The sequence below is a fragment of the Haliotis rufescens genome, unplaced genomic scaffold (assembly GCF_023055435.1).
Source record: "Haliotis rufescens isolate VD_foot unplaced genomic scaffold, xgHalRufe1.0.p SCAF_2, whole genome shotgun sequence".
NCBI classification, from domain to species: Eukaryota; Metazoa; Mollusca; class Gastropoda; order Lepetellida; family Haliotidae; genus Haliotis; species Haliotis rufescens.
Genome location: NW_025963890.1, coordinates 38,731,111 through 38,756,044, shown reverse-complemented (window position 1 = coordinate 38,756,044; position 24,934 = coordinate 38,731,111). Strand labels below are relative to the sequence as shown.

The 24,934-nt window shown below is 43.9% G+C and overlaps 1 protein-coding gene across 1 annotated transcript; it reads right to left on the bottom strand.

Moving 5' to 3' along the window:
• Positions 1 to 1,544: 1,544 nt before the first annotated feature.
• Positions 1,545 to 24,692, bottom strand: LOC124114798 (transforming growth factor-beta-induced protein ig-h3-like). The gene is made up of 15 exons (XM_046475556.2): positions 24,413 to 24,692; positions 20,338 to 20,439; positions 19,508 to 19,642; positions 19,248 to 19,342; positions 18,474 to 18,661; positions 16,229 to 16,420; positions 15,062 to 15,212; positions 13,440 to 13,580; positions 11,671 to 11,883; positions 10,707 to 10,843; positions 9,473 to 9,643; positions 7,989 to 8,087; positions 5,106 to 5,252; positions 3,872 to 3,962; positions 1,545 to 2,764 (listed from the first exon to the last, which is right to left on the bottom strand). Exons 1-15 carry the CDS (start codon positions 24,577 to 24,579, stop codon positions 2,478 to 2,480), a joined length of 2,316 nt encoding a protein of 771 aa, XP_046331512.2. The 5' UTR covers positions 24,580 to 24,692; the 3' UTR covers positions 1,545 to 2,477.
• Between the last annotated feature and the right edge of the window lie 242 nt (positions 24,693 to 24,934).

The following is a 24,934-nucleotide window of genomic DNA, read 5'->3' as shown; positions in this document are numbered from 1 at the left end:
TACTCATTCGATCATCCTCTTAACCACTCATGCCATCACCCCCCCCAATAACTCGATCACCCATTCACTCAATCACTCTATCACCCACTCACTCAATCACCCCCTCACTCAATCGATCACCACCCATTTACACACTCGATCATCCACCTACTCACTCGATCACCCACCCACTCACTCGATCACCAACCCACCTGTCCTGTCATTCACTCATTCGATCATCCTCTCAACCACTCACGCCAACACTCGCCCAATAACTCGATCACCCATTCACTCAATCACCCACCCACTTACTGAATCACCCTCCCACTCACTTGATCACCCACCCACTTATTCGATCACCCACTCACTCATTCAATCACTCATCCACTTACTTGATCACCCACTCACTCGATCACTCATCCACTTACTCAATCTCCCTCCCACTCACTTGATCATCCACCCACTCACTCGATCAGTCACCAGCTTGATAACCCACTCTCACTCGATCACCCACCCACTCACCCACTTACTCGATCACTCACCCACTTACTTAATCACCCTCCCACTCACTTAATCACCCTCCCACTCACTTGATCACCCACCCACTCACTCGATCACCCACCCACTCACCCACTTACTTGATCACTCACCCACTTACTTAATCACCCTCCCACTCACTTAATCATCCTCCCACTCACTCAATCACCCACCCACTCACTTGATCACCCACCCACTCACTCGATCACCCACCCACTCACCCACTTACTTGATCACTCACCCACTTACTTAATCACCCTCCCACTCACTTAATCATCCTCCCACTCACTCAATCACCCACCCACTCACTTGATCACCCACCCACTCACTCGATCACCCACCCACTCACCCACTTACTTGATCACTCACCCACTTACTTAATCACCCTCCCACTCACTTAATCACCCTCCCACTCACTTGATCACCCACCCACTCACTCGATCACCCACCCACTCACCCACTTACTTGATCACTCACCCACTTACTTAATCACCCTCCCACTCACTTAATCACCCTCCCACTCACTTGATCACCCACCCACTCACTCGATCACCCACCCACTCACTCGATCACCCACCCACTCACTCAATCACCCTCCCACTCACTTGATCACCCACTCTCTCAATCACCCACCCACTGACTCGATCACCCACTCACTCAATCACCCACACACGTAATCAATCACCCACCCACTCGATCACCCACCCACCCACCCACTCACTCACCCTCTTACTCGATCACCCACTCATTAGATCACTCAACCACTTACTCAATCACCCACCCACTGGATCACCCACCAACTTGATCACCCACCCACTCACTCGATCACCCAACCTCTCACTCGATCACCCACTCACTCACTCGATCACTCACTCGATCACTCACACTCACTCGATCACTCACCCACTCACTCCTTCACTCGATCACCCACCCACTCACTCACACACTCACTCGATCACCCACCCACTCACTCACACACTCACTCGACCACTCACACACACAGTGTCATAAATGGATCAAACGATGTATAAATTGCATATTTTATTAGAAAGATTATAAATGTGAGTATCTGGGTGGAGCCCTGTCCAGTCGAAGGTGTATGAAATACATGTATGGGGTAAACATTGCCATGCACAGAGACACCAGGTTATGTACAGAACGCTGGTGAAGGAGGGACTATACTCCATGGCCTTGTTACAGTCACCGTCTACTCATCATGCATGCCGTGTGTGAAACTCAGACATTGCTTTTGTTTGGTGAGGGTGATAATGAATTGATTCATCTACAATTAAGGTCAATGTTGAATGAATTTGACCTGAATCCAACCCGGAACCGGAACCTGAACAGAACTGTGGCCAGCCTGGTCTCCCGGGATAGGTTGTGACGGAGTGAAATTCCTGTCAACGACCTTAACCTATGTAGGCGATCATCTTCTATGTGAAAAGAGCAGATCGCAGTTTAACAAAGACAGAACACCTGACACATCACAGAGGTAGAACACCTAGGTGTAGAACACATGGCGGTAGAACACCTGGTGGTAGAGCACCTTGCAGGAGAACACCTATGTGTATAACACATGGCGGTGGAAGACATGGCAGTAGAACACCTAGCTGTGGAACACCTGGTGGTAAACACCTCGCAGGAGAACACCTAGGTGTAGAACATATGGCGGTAGAACACATGGTTGTAGAACACCTGGTGGTAAAACACCTTGCAGTAAATCACCTAGCTGTAGAACACATGGCGGTGGAAGACATGTCAGTATGCAAGAAACAGATGGGAGGACAATGAAGTAAATTTCCACCCAAAGGTTAAGACAAACATTCCCTCAACATCATCAAACCGAACATAGCTGACAGACAAACTGATCTTGCAGTTGAAGTCTCAGTAATTTGGCTTTGGATTCGGTTCTTGTCGTCATGGTTACCAGATCGTCTGCTGCTGATGGTCGGTTGGTGCTCCTAGGGCGAGAAGTGTCGCCGCCATCTGCGGTCCCTCCTCCGGTCCCCACGGCCCCTCCCGAGCAGCCTCGCAAGCATTTGCTGTCTCTCCCCCTCCACGAGCACGCGGTCGATGACGTGGACAACACCGTTCCTGCCGGTGTGGTCGCACTCGGTGATCATGGCGGAGCCTATCCTGATGTAGTCATCGCTGCGTCGCTCAAGGCGGAACACCTCGCCCCCAACAGTCCTGAGTCTCGGACTTCCGTACCAGCCGTTCTTGAAGATGCTTGCACAGCACAGGGCATCTGGTGGGGAAAGAGGTGATACGTTTTATATTGCAATCAATGTGTCGTTCATACTATTACTCAACCGCCTCCGTGGTCTAGTGGTAGAGCGTCCGCCCAGAGAGCGGAAGGTCCGGGGTTAGATCCCCGGCCACGTCATACCAAAAGACGTTAAAAGATGGTACTTGTTGTTACCCTGTCTGGCGGCATTTAGGGGATAAAACAAGGTCGGCTCGGAGTCAGAATACGGTGCCTGAGTGGGGTATTCATGTTTACTGCGGCATGGTATCTCAGTGGGCTAGCACTATAAAATCGACATCAGGACTGACTAGTAGCCACACACACACACACACACACACACACACACACACACACACACACACACACACACACACACACACACACACACACGCGCGCATGCAAGTCGCTATAAAGTGCAATAATCTTGGAAGCGACATTAATCCCCATTTCACCTCACCTCATCACTAATACACTAGGATCTCGTATCTAGACTGCATGCCACTGTTCTATTGATGACGACAAGAACCCCATCCTTTTCCCCTGAAACCTTCGTGTGATGCTAAGGCCATTCGAACCAGGATATGATACTGTTTCATACCTTAAAGGGGCGGTCGGGTAGCCTGGTGGTTAAAGCGTTCGATCGTCACGCCGAAGACCCGGGTTCGAATCCCGACATGGGTACAATGTGTGAAGCCCATTTCTGGTGACCCCCGCCGTGATATTGCTGGAATATTGCTTAAAGCGGCGTAAAACTCACTCACTTACTCATACCTTAAAATCCCGGGTTAAAAGAGATCCCCAGTACCTGTTAAATGTCGATTGAGAAAACAGGATAGTAACGATTTGTGATAGCATGGCTGATCATGTGACATGGTGCCCTGATTCTGAATTATTGATTACAGTATTCTACAAACACACGTGATCTATTGATATGCCTCTCCCAGCCTTGACCCGTTTACAGAACCCCGTGATGTAGTGATGACGTAACGTAAAACAACATTCACTCACTGGTCATTTATGTCATTGACCCAACTGTTTGTATAAAAACAGATTTCTTTCCTTCCCTGAATAAATAAGTAGGTTTTTTTTATATTCAGTGCTACCTACCATTGGCCAGGTGGTTCTTCAGAACCGACCTCAACTCCCCGGTGTTATTCCGCAACGTCTTCACAGCGTCCTTGCCGAGAGCCTTGAAGGCCTGGGGACAGTGAGACATTGATGTTGAAGCAATCAGATAAGGAGCTGGTAAAGTATTGGGGGTGGGGAACATGAAAAAATGTTACATAATATGAGGGCCATCAGCAAAATATACAGTTCTAAGACCAATCACACCGCCCCGCCCCGCCCCACCCCGCCCCACTCATAAATGACCAGTTCCTAAGACCCACAGTGGATTTTCCCGCCTCTACTATCATGAGTCATTGTGTTTAAGGGGCGGTCGGGTAGCCTAGTGGTTAAAGCGTTCGCTCGTGTTCGATTCCCGACATGGGTACAATGTGTGAAGCCCATTTCTGGTGTCCTCCGCCGTGATATTGCTGGAATATTGCAAAAAGCGGCGTAAAACCATACTCACTCACTCATTGTGTTAAAGTATGGGGATCACGACTATCTCAGCCAAAGGGTTGCTTTCACTCATATCATTATATATTATATATATATGTCATGTATGGGTTGAGGAACTGTGCTATCTGATTCTGGTTCTGTAATTTTCGATATAAGGTAAAATTTGTTTCTCACTTGACTATTATATACACCTTGAGAAAAGTTGAGTACCTTAGAATGTTTTAAATTACTAATGAAACAAGTGCTTGAGTGAAATTACTAACAGCATGAGCTTCTAAAAACCAAAGTGATCTGACAATAGAACCACCATCATTGTCAGCTGGGGTGAATTTTAATCTATACTGACAGAAACAACTCCTTTAAAGATTCTCAGTGAAGTCTGGGCGGTCGGGTAGCCCATTGGTTAAAGCGTTCGCTCGTCACGCCGAAGACCCGGGTTCGATTCCCGACATGGGTACAATGTGTGAAGCCAATTTCTGGTGTCCACCGCCTTGATAAAGCTGGAATATTGCTAAAAGCGGCGTAAAACCATACTCACTCACTCACTCAGTGAAGTCTAGGTGTCGATGTTGGTCGTGTCACGTGAGACACTGAGACAATGTCCCTGGGTAATCATTAAGATAATGGGATAAACTTTTGGATGCAAACTCCAATGAATGAAACTTCCTGATCTTGCGTCATGACATCATAAACAAATTTTCCCGGATATTAATATCCAAAAAGAAATAGCGGAGTGAACACATATTTTTTAAAAACGACGTATGATGTTGTCCCTCACTTCATTGGTCGGGGCAAACACGGTGAAAGGCCCGTCACCCTGGAGTTGGTCAGCCAGGCCCGCCTTCTTGATGAGGCCCACGAGCTGGGAGAAGCGCGAGTCTAGCGCCAGGACGTCAATCACGTTGCCGGTAGGCGGGATCATCACCTGGGGGTAATGGGGAAAACGCTGAATTTTCATGATTTATAAACAATATTTTAGTCATATAATTGCAGTTATGGGTGATTTGGGATTAAAGCGCAAAGTACCATCTTCGAATATCCAGTACATTATATCTCCATACTCCAAGGATAACTACCCTGCACTCATTCGCTACCATAGCTTTGATTGGAGCTCAATTTGAATAGCATGAGAATGAAAATAGCTGACCAATGAAATTACTCTTTCGAGCGAGAGGAAGTCTGTGCTTTTTACCTCATTACAGAAATATTATAAAGGTAATATCACGTTTGCAAATGGATTGAAATCATGTGATATTAATGTACTACGCTTGATAGCTTTATATTGATGAAAATTATTTAAAATGAGATCGACAGATATGTAACACTCTGGACATGTGACCTAAAATGTTATTAATCTATGGGCCATGTGGCCTGAATTACGAGATAAAATTGATTGATTGATTGAACGTTTGTGCTTGGATAGACATAGGGGCGATGGTGGTGGTGACGTCTCTTCCGAAACGAAGCTATTTGGCGCAAGGATCCGTTGGTTGGTTTGTTGTTTAATGCCGCACTCAGCAATATTCCAGCTATATGACGGCGGTCTGTAAATAATCGAGTCTGGACCAGACAATCCAGTGATTAATATCATGATCATCGATCCTGGCAATTGGGATCGACGACATGCATCAACCAAGTCAGCGAGCCTGACCACCTGATCAAGGGTATGTATCATAACAGAATGGACATACCATACACTGGATACTCGAGGATGTCAGGTCTTGGCACTGGCCACTGACCTCTGATAAATGAAACCTACGGGTACGACTGTGCTGACAGGTCAAGAATCTTATAACACTGCAAATAGGCTTGAGGTTTCAACAGAAACTAATAAATAATGGTAACGTAAGTTTTATGAAATCAGGTATACTCTCGCACGTCAAAGGTGCGTCTCTCATAATATAGTTCAAATTCTTCCTTTTCTGCCAACAAAGGAAGGATTTTGAAATGTGCCTTTCAATTTTTCGGTACACCTTCAGAATACTGGATACCCATCCGCCATCATTGTTTGAGGCTACTGACCATTTTCAAATATAAAATCGATCAAATTCAAAATAAGCAGAAATATACCCCGCTTGTATTTGTAAGGTTTAATATGATTGAATACCGAAGCAATTCAAGGGTATCGAAAATTGGACATGAACATTTTTCAACGAACGCGTAGTATTTTCATTATCTTTGGAAAGTATAATACCATTTACATACGGTAGCACTTGTTTCAAGTTGTTATTTTAGCGAGGCGGCTAATTCTGGCGAAAAAACTTACACGTTACACGTTTATCAATATGGCGGAAGGTAACCGGTATTCTGTGATGTAGCTAATATTTCTAGGGACACGACTTGTCCTGACAAGGATCCCGCTGCCATGCCTCACAGTTTATTGAGGTTGGTGGGGTAACCTAGTGGTTAAAGCGTTAGCTTGTCACGCCGAAGACCCGGGTTCGATTCCCCATATAGGTACAATGTGTGAAGCCCGTTTCTGGTGTCCCCGTCGTGATATTGCTGGACTATTGCTAAAGCGGCGTAAAACCATACTCACTCACTGTTCATTAAGCAACACGCCTATGGTAACATAACCCATGGTTTGATCAATCTAGAAGTTGGTGAGCATATAGGAACGTGCAACTTTATTGATAACAACTTCTGGTTTATTGCATATAGCTAGGTTTCGATGTAGATTCTGACACTGTGCTGAGACTTAATCTGCTGCTTATCACATATACTTCTCTTCACTTGTAATCACTACAGCTTAACAAGGGTGTACGAATCTACAATATACGTGCAATAAACGAGAAGTTGTTATCCATAAAGTTGTACTAAGTAAGGACAAGATATATGGATGAACAACTTCCTCATTACAATTAGGAGCGACGTTTCGATGTAGGTGATAACACCGTTATCAAGCAATCAAACTTTATAAGAGTGTAAGAACCAACACCGAAACGTCGCTCTTAGTTGTAATAAAGAAGTTGTTCATCCATATATCTTATTCTTAGTTAGTACTATAACTACTAAATGCCTCTCAAAGATGTCATAAAGTTGTACGTTTTCTTAGTAACCCGCATCTTCCCGAGGCAAGCGAGTTAACTGACTATCAAAGTCCAGTTTCCACCCTTGCCGAACTAGGCTGGTATAAAGGAGTTACATTTTGGCTGGACTAACGAGTCTATGCATAGTCCAATCAAAATCTCGCACCGAAATCGAAATCCGGTTCGTAAACTGTGCAGATTTCGGACCGCCAACTCGTTGTAAACAGATATTTTACAAATCTTTTTATGTTTTTAATGAAAGTGATCACGTGATTTGATGCACTTCGTGATGTAAGACCCGTTTTATCACAATATAGATCTTGAGGTTTGAACAGATCGTCTCGACTGGGCGCCGCCATTTTGTTTGAAGCAAATGCAAGTAAAACGAGAGGTGGACTTTGAATGGTCCATAGGAGAGGCTTAGAAGGGTCATAACTCGTAATAACAACTGGTGGCGCTACGATCGAGCCCAGGAATTCCAGCCTAGTTCGGCAAGGGTGGGAACTGGACTTTTAAAGTCAGTTAACTCTCTTGCCTCGGGAAGATGAGTAACCCGCTGTGTATGACATCCCCAAATGCATTGTGGGTAGACAGTGCCAGCAGCATCTCCAAACGCACACTTGACGGCCCACCTTGTCGATAATGTTGATGACGCCATTACACGACTCCACGTTCTTTGTTGACACAGGAGAACATTGGGCAGTCTGCTGCCAGTCGGTTCCGAACGGGAACTGAAATATGAAAAGGTTTTCAATGTTTTAATTTGTCTGCACAGTCTATTTATCATGCAAAACTTGCACCCACAGGAGATATCGCTTGGTGACATCAAGCAATATTTGCTAAGTGCTATCGCTAGAATGAAATAGTTTTTGCTTTGCAGACCATTGAGACGTTATCCAGTAGCTCAGTTATTTCACTGCGTGTCAGCTTGTGTTGGACTGACTGACTGACTGAGTTGGGTTTAACGCCGCTTTTAACATTATTCCAGTTATATCACGGCGTGTCAGCTTAATGTGGGAGGAAAGCCCGAAGTCATGCAGGTCTAAGACGTTTACAACTTCGGTGAAACCCACGAGCACGGGTATGGTGCTGACAAACCTAGAAACATAATTGGGGCGAACCGGGATTCGAACCCACAATCATAGGTTTCTGGCGTGCCCAAGGGACGCAACTCTGCACAGCAAATCGCGGCGCCTTAGACGACTGGGCCCCCTTGATGTTGGAGGAGAGTCCGAAGTGATGCAGGTCTCAGACGTTTACCACTTTGGTGAAACCCACGAAATCCATGGTGCTGACGAACCTAGAAAAATAATCGGAGCGAACCGAGATTCGAACACACAATCATAGGTTAATGGCGTACCCAAGGGACGCAACTCTTCGTGACCTACTATGGACATCATTTAGCTGTCTCAATAATACATACATGTACCAGTAAAGCCAACTTCATGCACACTCAATGATAAGGACCACGTTTGCGTGAAGTTTCTTTGCAGGGTACTTCCATCTTCCCTAGGCAAGGGAGTTAACTGACTATAAAAAACAGTTTCAACCCCTGCAGAACCTGACTGGAATCCCTGAGTTACATTTTGGCTGAACTAACGAGTCTAGCGCATCCCAATTGCGTAAAGAACTAGACAGCCGGTTCGTAAACAACATGGATTTCAACATGATTTCGGTCGACTGAAGGATTTACAAAACAGGTGTACCGCCAACTGGGGGTTGGATAGATGTTTTGCAAATCTTTTTATGTTTTTCATCAAGGTGCTCAAGTGATTTGATGCTCTTCGTGAGGTAAGGTCCGTTTTATTACAACATAGATGTTGATTGTCGATCACGTCGTCTGGACTGGGCGCCACCATTTTGTTTGAAGCAATTACATGTGATGTGAGAGGTGGAATCTGATTGGTCAGTAGAAGGGACATAACTCGTAATAGCCACTGGTGGCGCTACGATCGAGCCTGAAAATTCCAGCCTAGTTCGGCAAGGGTGGAAACTTTTATAGTCAGTTACCTCCATTGCCTCGGGAAGATGGGTACTTCAAACACAAAGGTTCTTACACCCTCTTACATGTAAGTCAGTCTGAATGTGAATATATCTAACGTGCACCATGGCATACCGAGGAGTATTCGTTGATCCTGATCTTCTTGTCGGAGTTGGAGGTGTCGAGGAGGAAGTTGTTGTAGAGGGCGTTGAAGGAGACGCGTTCAGGGACGATGTGGTACTGAAGAAGCTGTCTCATGTGGGCGGGGTCGGCCCTGAGGGCGCTGACAGTCTCCTCCGGGAGGGCCTGAAATATATAAACAAGTTTCATTGTATGCAAGCAGCTGAAAGATAGGTCTCATTACAGTAAACTACGGTTATAACGAACTCTAAGGGACCTCTTATTCTAGTTCGTTATAACCGTAATTCGTTATAAGCATATATACAGCATAACTACAGCAAATAGTCGGACAAAGTAAGTTTGTTATATCCGTCAGTTCGTTATAAGCGTGTTTGTTATAAACGTAGTTTACTGTATTTACAAGGATATGAAAGACAAGTTTCATTATCTACCAGCAGCTGAAACACAAGTCTCATTATTTACAAGGATATGAAAGACAACTTTCATTATCTACCAGCAGCTGAAACACAAGTCTCATTATTGACAAGGATATGAAAGACAAGTTTCATTATCTACCAGCAGCTGAAACACAGGTCTAATTATTTACAAGCAGCTGAAAGACAGGTCTCATTGTGTACAAGCAGCTGAAACACATGTCTCATTGTGTACAAGCAGCTGAAAGACAGGTCTCATTGTGTACAAGCAGCTGAAAGACAGGTCTCATTGTGTACAAGCAGCTGAAAGACAGGTCTCATTGTGTACAAGCAGCTGAAACACATGTCTCATTGTGTACAAGCAGCTGAAACACAGGTCTCATTGTGTACAGGCAACTGAAAGACTGGTCTCATTGTGTACAAGCAGCTGAAACACAGGTCTCATTATTTACAAGCAGCTGAAACACAGGTCTCATTATTTACAAGGATATGAAAGACAGGTATCATTATTTACAAGCAGCTGAAACACAGGTCTCATTGTGTACAAGCAGCTGAAAGACAGGTCTCATTGTGTACAAGCAGCTGAAAGACAGGTCTCATTGTGTACAAGCAGCTGAAAGACAGGTCTCATTGTGTACAAGCAGCTGAAAGACAGGTCTCATTGTGTACAAGCAGCTGAAAGACAGGTCTCATTATTTACAAGCAGCTGAAACACAGGTCTCATTATTTACAAGGATATGAAAGACAGGTCTCATTATTTACAAGCAGCTGAAACACAGGTCTCATTGTGTACAAGCAGCTGAAACACAGGTTACCTGGATAGCCTTGTTGGAGGGGACAAAGAAGGTGACATTGCTGGCCTTCTGAAGGTCATTCATCATTTTAGCCTCTTTCAGAAGGCCAAGGATGAGGGTTGCTCCGTGCTTCTCAACAATGTCCGTTATCCGCAGGGCTGAAAAGGACGGTGTGTGGTTAGATATAAAGATTTCAGAATACCTTAACCTGCAGAATGTAACATGTGCTTGATATCAAGGTTTACGGTTCTGATCCTAACACAATATATAATGAGGATCGAGGTTCTGGTGCAACAGACGACGAAGCCAGTCATACAGTGTGAATACCATCACTAATGTGTGTGACAGTGTTTTGGTTGTTTGTTGTTTAACGGCACGCTCAGCAATATTCAAAATATATGACAGCGGTCTGTAAGTAATCGAGTCTCGAACAGACAACCCAGTGATTGACATTATGAGCATCGATCCACGCAATTGGGATCGATGACATGCATCAACCAAGTCAGCGAGTCTGATCACCCGATCCCGTTAGTCGCCTCTTACGACAAGCATAGTCGCCTCTTACGACAAGCATAGTCGCCTTTTACGGCGAGCATGGGCTGCTGAAGACCTATTCTACCCCGGATCTTCATGGGCCGTGGAAATAACTTCTCCATGTAGTTGGAATACCAACGGCGGTCATATTCTACTACGCCTTGGATGGGATTTTGTATCGAAATTAGATATTTTCAGCGACAGTTACAAAACCAAATAATTTTTCATTTAAAACTCTGAGCCTGATTCCTTCCCCAAGAAAAATACCTTACAATAATTTAATTTGAAATAATTGTTTTTCAAAAGATTTCGGGGACATTAGTTTTTGGGGATAAAATTTGATTAATGTCACACAGTTACTCTTGATTTTGAACTGTCAAACCCGATCCAAATGGGCCATAGAGACTTAATGGAAATGGCTGTTTGAATCGACGGTTTGTGTTGTGGCTACCTTCGTCGGGTACGAGGACATCATCAATCAGGTGGATGACGCCGTTCGTTGCCATCAGGTCCTTCTGAACAATCTGCGCCTTGTCGACAAACACCTTGTCGTTGTCGTCGCGGGTGAGGTTGATGTAGGCGTTGAGGAGGTTGTAAGACTTGGCGTGCCCTTGGATGACCGCAGAGCAGATGACATTGGGTAAAACATGGTTCTTCAGCACCTCTGCAAAGCAGAAAATCGGCAATAACAGCAAGCTATGTGAGGAGTGAGGGAGTGGGGTCGGTTTAGCGCTGCTATGAACACAATTTCACTCAGATCAGGGCGTGTCAGCTTGATGTGGGAGAAACACCCGAACTGATGCAGGTATTTCACCTTTATCACTTTGGTGAAACCAACACACACAGGGATGATTCTGACAAACCTTGTCCCAAGATCCTGGCGAGCCTACGGTACACAACTCTGCATGGTGAATGGCGGCGTTACAGACGACTGGGACCCCCGTGCCCTATTCTATGTGATATGAAGGAACAATCTCATTAAAATCAGATCTTCGTAATGGGATGTCCTTAGATCTTTGTTGAGCTTCTTTGCCGTCGCGTACGTGACAAGTCTCATTATTTACAAGCAGCTGAAACACGGGTCTCATTGTGTACAATGATATGAAAGACAAGTCTCATTATTTACAATGATATGAAAGACAAGTCTCATTATTTACAAGGATATGAAAGACAAGTCTCATTATTTACAAGCAGCTGAAACACGGGTCTCATTGTGTACAAGGATACAAGAATTGCGGCGTTTAAGACGACTGGGACCCCCGTGCCCTATTCTATGTGATATGAAGGAACAATCTCATTAAAATCAGATCTTCGTAATGGGATGTCCTTAGATCTTTGTTGAGCGGCAGCGAGAACTTAGATCTGATTTTAATGAGATTGTATAAAGAAAGGGCCTGACAATATAGCATGTCAAAAAATCTCAAACAAAGTGTTACAGGAAATGGTCTTGGATGTGATGTATTCATGGAAAACGTCATGTCAGTGAACTGGATCAGAGCTACGTGTACAGGAAGACTTCACAGACGATACTGAGCTCAGATCTATATCACAACGGTCGAATCTGGACCAGGCAAACCCGCTGATAGCATGAGTACGAGGGATCCACGCCGTCGCGTACATGACATACATCTCAGCAAGGTCACATAATGGTACTTCCTCTTTATGAGTGAGTGAGTGATCTGGGTTTAACGCCGTTTTTAATAGTATTCCAGTTTTATCACGGCGTGTCAGCTTAATGTGGGAGGAAAGTGAAGCAGGTCTCAGACGTTTATCACTTCGGTGATACCCACGAGCACGGGTATGGTGCTGACAAACCTAGAATCATAATGAGGGAGAACCGGGATTCGAACCCACAATCATAGGTTTCTGGCGTGCCCAAGGGACGCAACTCTGCACAGCCACAGACGACTGGGCCACCCATACCCCCTCCTCATCATGTATATAATGGGTTCAAGGATAGGTAGCTGACCATTTGTTATTCTGGAAAGGGGAGCCTGAGAGCGTTTTCACAAAAACAATTTGTTCCAAAAAAAACCCATTTTTTCCTTCAGCTTTTACAAAAATAGTAAGTGTTTACTGGCTGACCTGTACATGTGTTGCGGGTCCAAAAAAACTGTTTCTCTTCTCCTTTCAGAGAAATCATTGTATGCCTTGAAGCAGTGATCTAAAACACATAGTCTCCTTCTTCCAGGAGACTCACTAGTACAGATGGCCACTCACTCTGCAGACACTCTTGTTCTCCAGCCAACAGCTTCTCCAGGAGCTGAGGAGACATCTTCTTGAAGGCGGCGTCTGTAGGGGCGAACAGTGTGAACTGGCCCTCGTCTCGGAACATATGGACCAGGTTTGCACGGGCTAGAGCTGAAATGAACAGTGGATCATTTCTGGACTTACAAGATGATGTCATGCCTAAGGGACGCAACTCTGCTGAGATAATGGAGGCGCCTTTAGACGTCCTGGCAACCAGTGTCCGTGGTTACGGAATAAACGTGTCACAACTTTTTGTTCTACAATTCTCATAACTATTCACCCTTAAGGCACGGTTACTGTAATTATTTCATCAAAGTACAGTAAACTACGGTTATAACGAACACGCTTATAACGAACTGACCGATATATCGAACTTATTTTTAGTCCCGGCCATTTGATGTATATATGCTGTATATGTGCTTATACCGAACTACGGTTAAAACGAACTAAAATTAGTGGCCCCTTTGAGTTCGTTATAACCGTAGTTTACTGTAGTAGTGGTGTTGAATTAGTTTTACAAATCTATCACCGTATTACCCTATATTTCATTAGGTTCTTGACATCCTCGGGTACGCCTAGTAACCCGCTTATCTTCCAATCCCGGCTTTGAAGCGATTGTCTTCCAAGCCTTGGTTTTGAAATAGATCACTTCTAAACCTGCTTTAAGGTTTTACATTTCAATTGTAACATCTAGGTTTTACAATTAACGTTTTATGAACTTGTCTCTTTATGTGATCACTTTTTGATGATTGGTTAAAAATCACAAATTTAATCTACAAGAAAATTCCATGACGTGAATAGAATCTGCAACCTCACATATCGTAAGTTTTGTTACCAACTGTTTTCCTACTGAGCTACCGAGGCAGCATTCGTCACTACTCGCCCCTTTCCGTAACCTGCAAGAAGACTCGTCCCCCCCGTCGATGAATGTAATGTGCGAAAATACGACAAACCAATCAGAATGCGTGTATGATTTCAAGTTCTTCGTCAAAGAATCCCTCAGAAATAATTTTTCATTTTACATATGTCTTGCTTCTAAAAATATACCCAAGACACAGTTAAATGTGTTCATTCATACTTTAAAATTACGCACGTCCCGATGTGCTTTAAATTACATCTGAAATATATATGATATATGGGGAAAGATATGTGAACCATTACGCAACGAGTTGACAATTGTTTTAGGTATGCCCGTTTGCGCTAAGACGGAACCCGGTCGCAAAAATGGCCATGAGAGGGGCACGAGTCGCTAACACGAGTTGGTCACGAATGCCGAGGCAGGTCATAAGCAGTTTTTAAATTTATCATGCCATGACTCCAGCTAGTCCATGCTGCACGTGTTTTTTCTCTCTCTCTCGCACGCTTTAATGCCGCGATACACTGTATTGTTTCACTATAAGGTATGTTGATGTTTTCTTATTTTTGCAGGTATTTCTTGGATTTAGACGGTTCATAAGTTGGTTATAACACGCCTCCCTGGTTTTTTTTCCCTCGCTCGCAGTTAAACATTTTCAACCTAAACCTCGGAGGCGTGTTTTATCCTATACATATGACTTGACATGAAAGCTTGGCCACCACAACCATACACTGACCGGTCTTAAGGATGCCGAACTGTGGCGACTTGCTAATGATGTCGACGATGGTACCAGTGACAGGCTGCAGTAGCGACTCTATCTTGTGAACGACGCCGTTGGTGGCCACGATGTCGGCAGTCTTGACTCGGACACAGTTAGCCGTCATCAGCTGTGTGGAGTACATAAAATATAACATTGTGGGAGGAAAGCCCGAAGTGATGCAGGTCTTAGACGTTTACCACTTCGGTGAAACCCACGACAAGGGCATGGTGCTGACAAACCTAGAAACATAATCGGGGCGAACCGGGATTCGAATCCTAAATTATAAGTTTCACAGACCACAGACGGTTTGTCCACTCGTGCTTACAGATCCACCGACACTACTCTTCGCATGAGTAGATTCGTGTCAAGTGAGATAATTTCATACAACAGTTCATTGTGGGAGAAACATAGTGCCAAGTTAACGGTGAAGACACCGAGCATGGTTATAGTGCTGATTAAACAAAGTTCGTTTTTCTGGAATTCGGACCAATGGCCAGCGGATCCTGGCATGTCCAAGGGGCGCAACTCTACAGTGAACTGCGCCGCCATCTAGGACTGGGAAACTTGTGCCCCTCATTAAAACGGTAAAAAAATTGAGTGCATGGTGAAACAGTTGCCACGATCAGCCAGCCAGGTTGAATGAGACCATTTGAATGCAATTGCCGGTTACATGGCCTAACACGGCCCTTCCAAGACTGTATTAACCATTTGGCACTGATTGTAAACAAATCTCACTGAGAGTAATTCTTTGCTTCATATTGTCGAGTTCGGGGTTCGGGGTTCATAAAATTATACGTGCCCTAGGATCATACCACATCACGAGACAACAGCGTATTGTTTCCGTCATCCGGACGGCATTGTTGACGTCATTCAAATCTTAGGTTGGAATGACGTCACACTTCATAGCTGAAGATTGTTGACGTCATTCAACAAATTGTGGTTCCGCTGCTGTTGCGATTGTCCTAATAGGTAAACACTAAAATTCTTCTTCAGTAATAAACAAAACATCATACATTATGTTCGTGTTCATGCCATACCATGTTTACGACACTCTCGCTCTTGCTCGGGAAATACCGGAATTTAGACACTCGTGTCGTAAACAAAGTATGACATGAACATTCATATCCATGTCGCTACACTTACCCTCTGTGGACCCTCGTAGAAGTTGACCCTGACCTTGGACTTGTATGGACTTCCGGTCTCCACGAGCTGCTCGTCCTGGAGGTTGCTGATCTTGTATTGACCGGAAGCCATGTGGCCCAGGAGGAGGTTCTGAGTGTCCGTCAACACCAGGTTGGACACTGGCTTGGACACCATCACCACATTTGGCATGTCCTAGAAACGTGACGAATGAAATGGTTTAATGCTGCTTTAAACGATACTTCAGTACTGCAAGTCGACGTTTGAAACACATGATCACGTCCAAGGTGCTGCCAAACCAAGAATCAATCTTGGGTTTGAACCCACAACAAGGGGATCCTGGCAAATCCAAGGGACGCAACTCTAAACATATTAGACCAAAGGACCGACCTTGCAAGAGATGGATGTTGGGGTTGGATTAAGGGTTTGTGAGAGAATTATCCATAAATCGTGTCAAGTTTGTTTTCAAACTGAAAATGAGATGTTAGAAGTAACTGTCACTTCCCCGAGTTAAGTTAAAAAAATACAGTTTCTTTTTGAATCGTCACAAATGGAATCTTTGTTTCAAAGTTAAAAGAGACACAATTGCATCAATACTGTCACTGATAGCACTGGAGGGACGTGTGGCCTTGTCATCTAGGGCACTGCAATTCACTGTGTAGTGTCGCATAGACTTGGCGTGTTCAAGAATCCTATGACGTGTGTGTGTGTGTGTGTGTGTGTGTGTGTGTGTGTGTCCCAGAGTCCCGGATTTGTCACCACCACACCCGTGCTCGTGGGTTACACCAGAATGGTGAGCGACTGCATCACTTCGGGCGTCCTTCCGTTGCAATCTGTGATATCGTTTAAAGCGGCGTTAGAAATCTTACCGATTACCCCTTATTTTGAGGCTGCGACATGACATCATTCGATTATAAAAAATAAAATTTACCAAGGTTTGAATGCTTTATGCTGAATGCTAAATGCTGTATGCTGTATGCTGAATGCTGTATGTTGAATGTTGTTTGCTTTATGCTGTATTTTTTTATGCTGTATGCTTTTTATGCTGTGTGCTGAATGATGTATGCTGAATAGTGTATGCTGAATAATGCATGCTGTATGCTGTATGCCTTATGCCGAATGGTGTATGCTGAATGGTGTATGCTGAATGATGTATGCCTTATGCTGAATGCTGTATGCTGTATGCTGTATGCTGAATGATGTATGCCTTATGCCGAATGGTGTATGCTGTATCCTGAATGATGCATATTGTATGGTGTATGCCTTATGCTGAATGCTGTATGCTGAATGCTGAATGATGTATGTTGTATGCTGTGTGGTGTATGCCTTATGCCTTATGCTGTATGCTGTAAACCGAATGATGTATGTTGTATGCTGAATGCTGTATGGTGAATGGTGTATGCTGTTTGCTGAATGATGTATGCTTCATGCTGAATGATGTATGCTGTATGATACATGCTGAATGATGTATGCTGTATGATACATGCTGAATGATGTATGCTGTATGCTGAATGATGTATGCTGCATGATGTATGCCTTGTGCTGAATGATGTATGCTGTATGCTGAATGATGAATGATGAATGTCGTATGCTGAATGCTGTGTGGTGTATGCTGTACTGGGCACTGTCCTTGTTTGATTGGGCTATGGCTTTCTACTAAATACCCCCTATTGTGTGTGGGAACGAGTCTGGCAGTTTACTCGTACTCAACGAGAAAGCCAAACTCAAAAATAAGCAGCCAGCTGTAGGTGGCCTTGGCATATTTCTGAAACAGATTCTGATGTCAAACAAACAACTCCTGCCTCAACTGAGACACTGGGGGAGGGCATGGTTGGTGCACTCTCGGTATGCACCACGAAATATGCATCAATCTCCACGTGCACCACACCCGACATGCATCACACTCAATATGTGTCAGTCAATATGCAACCCGATCCGGGGTAGAATAAGTCTTCGGCAACCTATGATTGCCGTAAAAGGCGATTATGCTTGTAAGAGGCGACTAACGGGATCGGATGGCCGGCTTGGTTGATGCATGTCATCGTTTCCCAATTGCGTGGATCGATGTTCATGATGTCAATCATTGGATTGTCTGGTCCAGACTCGATTACTTACAGAGCGCCGTCATATAGCTGTAATGTTGCTGAGTACGGCGTTAAACAACAAACAAACAAATCGTATGTCAATAAAAAAATGAAAACACTTTCTGTCCGTATTTGGGATTAAGAGTAACGGTCATGTCAGATACCTTCGGCATAATTTTCTTCAGTTCCGGCAGAGCGCTGGTCAGGTCCTTGAAGGCCTTGTTTTCTGGGACGAAGAGGGTGAAGTTCCCCTGTCTCAACTCCTCAGTGAGGGACACGCTGTCAGCAGCACGCAGGAACTCAGTGAGCCCCAGATTCCGGATCGTGCCCACCAGGTCCCTCAGCTGCACCTCTACAACATGGTCGTGATTCGAGTTACTGTGGCAGACCAACATTGCCAGGCCCCAGGCCAACTGGAGTAAGTGAGTGAGTGTGTGCTTGCTTTTAGCAATATTCCAGCAATATCACGGCGGAGGACACCAGAAATGGGCTTCACACACTGTACCCATGTCGGGAATCGAACCAGGGTCTTCGGCGTGACGAGCGAACGCTTTAACCACTAGACTACCCGACCGCCTCTCAGGCCAACTGGAAGTCTTAGGTTGTTTGGAGTCGCCCAAACACCTTGATGTCATGTCATGTCTCATTCTGGCAGTTATGATTACTCTTATTATTATTATTATCATCATCATCATCATCATTACTAATAAAATAGAAACATTGTAACACCTTAAAGAAGGAATTACTTCCACTGTCCATTCGCATCGTTCCTTGACCTACAGAAAGTTTATCCAGTCATTTTCGGAAAGTCTCGGAATGGCCCGAAAGGGGTAAATTTCGAATGATAAAAGTTCGCAGAACATATTCCACCTTTATAATGAAGAGATTTGAGGTAAGAAAATCATTATTTATTTTAGTCTTATTCTGAAACCCTTTACTTCTCGGACAGCCAAATTCAGCTTGCTTTCTCGCGTATCCACGGCAACACTCGTACACTTCCGTCACCAACCTCTGCTTGTCCATGACCTTTGACCTGAAGAAGATGGGGTCAGAACTAAATGACAACATCGCACTCAATAAACGCTGAACGCGAAGAGCCCATTGTTATCAATGTCATCTTCAACGCTCTTCTTCCTCTTGGAAAACCAATAATTCAATTACGCCTTATCACCACGTGATGGTGACGTCATATACTCACGTGATGGTGCATTTATAGGCAGACTCGGTCTCGTCACATACGTGACTGTGGAAGCTAAAGTGACGGGCGATGGTCCCAACCCCTGTCACCGTCGTGTTCGTCTCCTCATCCGTCTTGGTGAGGCACACGTTTGGGCTGAAAGAGAACAGGGTCACGTGATTCTTTGACACATGCATATGTGGTAAAGAATTAGTTCTGAACTGCTGGAATTATGGAAAGGAATTATAACTATAAAATCTTATTCTCGAACATCTAGTCTACGTGTTGGGTTCGATTAATAGGTACATCAATGTCGATCAGTGGTATCGTGTGGTTCGACATAGCGGTTATACCTGCTGGTCTTGAGTGTCCGCAAAGTTCGACTTATGGGTATAATATATATATCGGTCAGTAGTACCGTCAGGTTCGACGTTACGTGTCCATACGTCGGTGATTATTACCGTCAGACTGGACATTACGTGTATATATGTCGGTGATTATAACCGTCAAGCTCGACGTTGCATGTATATGCCGAGGGTTATAACCGTCAGGCTCAACGTTACATCTATATATGTCGGTGATTATAACCGGAAGGATCGTTACGTGTATATACGTCGGTGATTAAAACCGCTAGCGCAGCGGGTATATTCCTGTCAGTCACTGACACTATCAATTTTTAGTTTTTGCATAATAATGAAAATTAAAATAAATTAATGAAAAATGTATTACTGTACATTATATTTTCGAAATGTTCATGTTTGAAACAATTCGAAAATAACGTGTGTTGTTCACACGTATATACGGAAACTATTCCGGGTTTGAATCCGGCCAAGGGTGTGTTGGTCACTCACCCCTTCCACCAGTCTCTGGACGGTTGGTTCCAGCCGAAGTCGAAGTTAAAGACACTGTCCTCGTCCTGGCCAAGGCCGAAACCATACTTCCGGGTGCCCAGTCTGCAACATGACACGGTATCAACACCTTTATCTGCCTTCATGACGACCGCTATGAGAGAGAGAGAGAGAGAGAGAGAGAGAGAGAGAGAGAGAGAGAGAGAGAGAGAGAGAGAGAGAGAGTGGAGAGAGTGTTCCACTGATTTGGGACACAAGTCAGAATTGTAGGTACCTCATTGTACAGGAACTCATGTAAGCTTGCAAGTATGAACAGACCCCATGATTAAATTCCATATGAAGTGCAATATGCAATATTTGATATTAGCAATATGCTTATAGGCACAAAGGGGTATGCTTCACAGTGTGTTGAACATGTTTAGTTCAGGTGGAGACAATGTGATCAGTGTCATTGATGAAACTGGGACACTGTCTTTGGGAGGGAACTCTGCAGAGGGAATCGGGTGCCTCGGATGACTGGGCCCCTCCTCCTGCTTGCCCTGATATCACTGTGAATGACAACCTGCACATGATCTGGGCCTATTCCCGCACTGTTGTCATGGGGAGGGAGGTTTAGTGGGTGGCGAGAAGATAAGTATGAGTGTGTATCTGAGGGGATATATGTGTGTGAGTGTGGGGCTCGGGGGTGGGGCGATTTATCACAGTTATGATTTCGGTCGCTGTATCAGTCTAATCACTAGTTATAACAAATCCAATCCTAACACTAACTACACCTATCCCACCTTTTGAAAAAATAGAATGCCATTAATGCAATTGGAAATATTGCTCGCGTGAAAAATATTGCTCGCATGTTTAAAAATCGGAACAAAGTCCGTTTAGAGACAATGGATTAGATCATTCATACATTCAGTTTTTGCCACATTGACCTTGTGGTTTCCGAGGAGATGTTGAAATCATGAAAGTTAAATAAGTTAAGTTAAGTTGAGCTAAATGTGCGGTAGTATAATGAAGGTAAATTTACACACATATGCAAACTCTGCACCAGAGGTTTTTACGCACTGATGAGACTTTGGTATCGAGTATTTCGATCCCTAACATATTTCGAGCTGTATACTCCGCTCCACGGTCATGACTGATACCTCAACTATTTATCACCAGGAAAAAACGAACCACTCGTAACGAGCGTTATTTACGCAATATTTAGTTAACAAGGGGGTTATCACGTTAAAGATAACATTCATGAAACATTGGCGACGGAGAAATACATCCCAACAGACAACAAGCATCAGGGTTATCGCGCTGATAAGGCGATACAAATCGGGAGGTATATTTGTTTCATGTGTTAAAGTTTGAAACCTAAGCCCTCTTGACACTTGGAAATAAACTGCCGGCAAGAGAAAGTATACACTTGAAAATTGACATTTGACCAAAAAATTACAAACGTTATCAAAACGTTATTAGGCTAAAACAGTCGCGGGAACTAAAAGACTTGATTCTGATTAATCGATCCTGGACTTGTGCTGTTGAGCTTTACGCCGCTTTCAGCAATATTCCAGCAATACCACGACGTGGGACACTAGAAATAGGCTTCACACATTGTACCCATGTCGGGAATCGAACCCGGGTCTTCGGTGTGACGAGCGAACGCTTTAACCACAAGGCTACCTAACCGCCCCCTTAAGGTTGAAGACACAGATATGATTCTCGTATCAAGTATAAATCACAATCGAATAACAATTGTTTGTTTCATTTTAGCTACCATCAAACATGGTTGTATACTTTCTTTTGCACACGGCAGTTCATTGCTACATGTTTAGAACAGAAAGTTCAAAATGGAGCGTTGACTAATGGAGTCTTGCTCTGTGTGTGGGCAAATAACATTAATTCGAAAAATACTCGGATACAACCTATCTGGGCTTTGTTGAAATTGACAAAGGACTGTTTGTAGCTGGAGTGAGTGAGTAAGGTCTTACGCCGCTTTTAGCAATATTCCAGCAATATCACGGCGGGGGACACCAGAAATGGGCTTCACAAAATTGTACCTATTTGAATCGAACCCGGGTCTTCGGCGTGACGAGCGAACGCTTTAACCGCTAGGCTACACGACCGCCCCCTTTGTGGCTTCATATCTGTGTCCTATGGAGCGCAGTTGAGAGAACTACATTAGAGTGGAACTGAACCCCACGACGTGTTTGTAAACACTCCCAGGATGTGTAGTAATAAGGGGTCAGAGTTCACCAGCAACACGGAAGTGCTTTATCATGAACTACGCATCCAATTATACTACAAGAGCCAGTACTCGAACTCATTGATGCATTATTTCGGATTCTACACTTGTAGTTAAATAAGGACCCATAATATTTAATCTATTACAATAATAATCTAAATCCAGGATTATATTTTTTACGCCACTTTTACAAAAGTTCCAGCAATGGGAGAACATCATGATTGAGCGTGAAATATTCAAACCATTTTGGAAATCGAACCCAGGTGTTCAAGCTTGACGAGTGAACACATTAACAACTTGGTTACCCAATCGCCTCATTAATGTATAAGAAACAGAGATTTTTTAGCAAGGAGCGTGAATCATAGCCATGTCAAAATATTTGCACTAAGCTCCATGTTCTTCCCCAACCTCTGTAATAGCGTTAACGTGCATGAGTTTTGCGAAGAAATTAGAATTCGGTAATAAATATCTTATTTTGAATGGCCAGTAGAATTATTCTGAATAAGATAACTTTACACACACTTGTAACTAATACGTTACATCCATACAGAAGCATTAGAAGTTCAGTTAAATTAGTTAAGTTGCCTGTTATGGTGTTTTTATAGGGGGTTCACTTCAAGCAGCTGGCTTTATATCTAATCACCGGAAATGACGTCATTGTAAACAGATAACGCTGCTTGAACGACATGACTAGTCTGACTACTTCAGTTCCCGACACTGAAGTGGAGGGAGTTTAAAACCAGGATTCAAAACATTTTGGCTTTCGATGTTATTGCATTTTACGCGTTCGCACTCACTGAACTGTTTATGAAAGAATATTTGCCACCGTGAAATTATCCCTAACATCCTGCTTCTAAAATGGCACATATGTTAATTAACATTTCGCCCCGACACAAAGTTGTTTATTTGCTAAGGATTTAGTTACAGAACTGAAGAGAGGACTGGAGCCGAAGAGTGGCTCTCGGAACTGACTTCGGGCATGTTAGTTTGGAAATATGACTCGGCAAAAACTGGAGGCCATTTTCTTTCCTTTTTTCTAAGCACGGACGTCATAGAAGACAACTTGCCGGAAACCGTTTAGAATTCTTGTAAACATGTCGCAAATGTCCTTGTGTAATCTTAACTCGCAGGAACAAGCAACGTGAAAAATTACCATGTCCGAATATCCACTCTATCAGTAATTCATTTATGCTTTTGAATGGGTTTTTAAATAACTATTGTACAATGTTGTGTTAAAGCTATCACAATACTTTTGCCGGGCTGAAATATAGAATAGTTGGTCATTTACTCATGAAGCCTGATGTAAGGTAGTCGTCTTCAACGTATCCCAAAATGTCATCACATGTTATGTAGCCTTATTCTGATATATCATCTTTCAACCACAGTGACAAAGAGCAGTTCCTCTCTGCCACAAGAAAGTCAAATTGAAAGTGAAATTTAACTATAGCGAGAAATGCACTGCATGCAATTGATATCTATTTGCAAATTTGAGGATATGTTATGAAATATTTAGGGTATTTATTAAACATAATATTAAAGAATAAGTGATACATTATCATGTTAGTTTTACTATTGTGCAGAGACAAACCTCCGCAATATGCAACTGGGAGTATTTGAATAGTGAAGTTCTCTGAAACCGTTTCATTCACCTTTGGATATAGCAAATAGATAACACTTAAACAAAGAATCCAATCCCAACAACGTTTAAGTTCAAGTGAATTCCGGGTACAACGAAATTAAAGTTTTTGAAATTTTAAAGTAACTCACCCCTAACACAAAACTCGACCCAATGACCACAGGTAAAGAAAGTAATGACGTACTTGTCCCCCAATTTTGGAAAGAGAAGCTCACCTTCCCATCAGTCTGTCCAGAAAAGATTTCCAGTTCTGAGTTGATGGCCACTCCCTTGACGACCTGTCCCCCTGCACACGTCGTTGTCGTTTCCCACGTCTCCGCCTGCCGTCACAGACGCCAGCCAGCAGGACCAGAACGACTACAGCAACTACACACAACCTCATGACGACTTCTGACACAGGGATGCTTACAGTCGTCCAGCTCGGGGAGGTACCGGCAGCAGATTCCTGCAGCAGTCGTCGTGTTATTGTTTGGAGATTTATGTAAGCTGGACGGAGTGGGCTTAGTCATACACAGCTGTTCGGGAGGGTAGGGGGAGGGGGCGGGGGGAAGGGGGGACTTGGAACCGGAATCACTACAGTGGAAGGGGAGCTGGAGTGGGAGGGTTACAACATTCTCAATTTTCTTAGATCTATTTTTTAGACAGGAAATTAAATAACAACTGGTATTTGAGTTTCAGTCTCTGCTACTCCATCTATAAATGCGTTTCTGGTTTTCTAGGCGACCTTGACGGTTTTT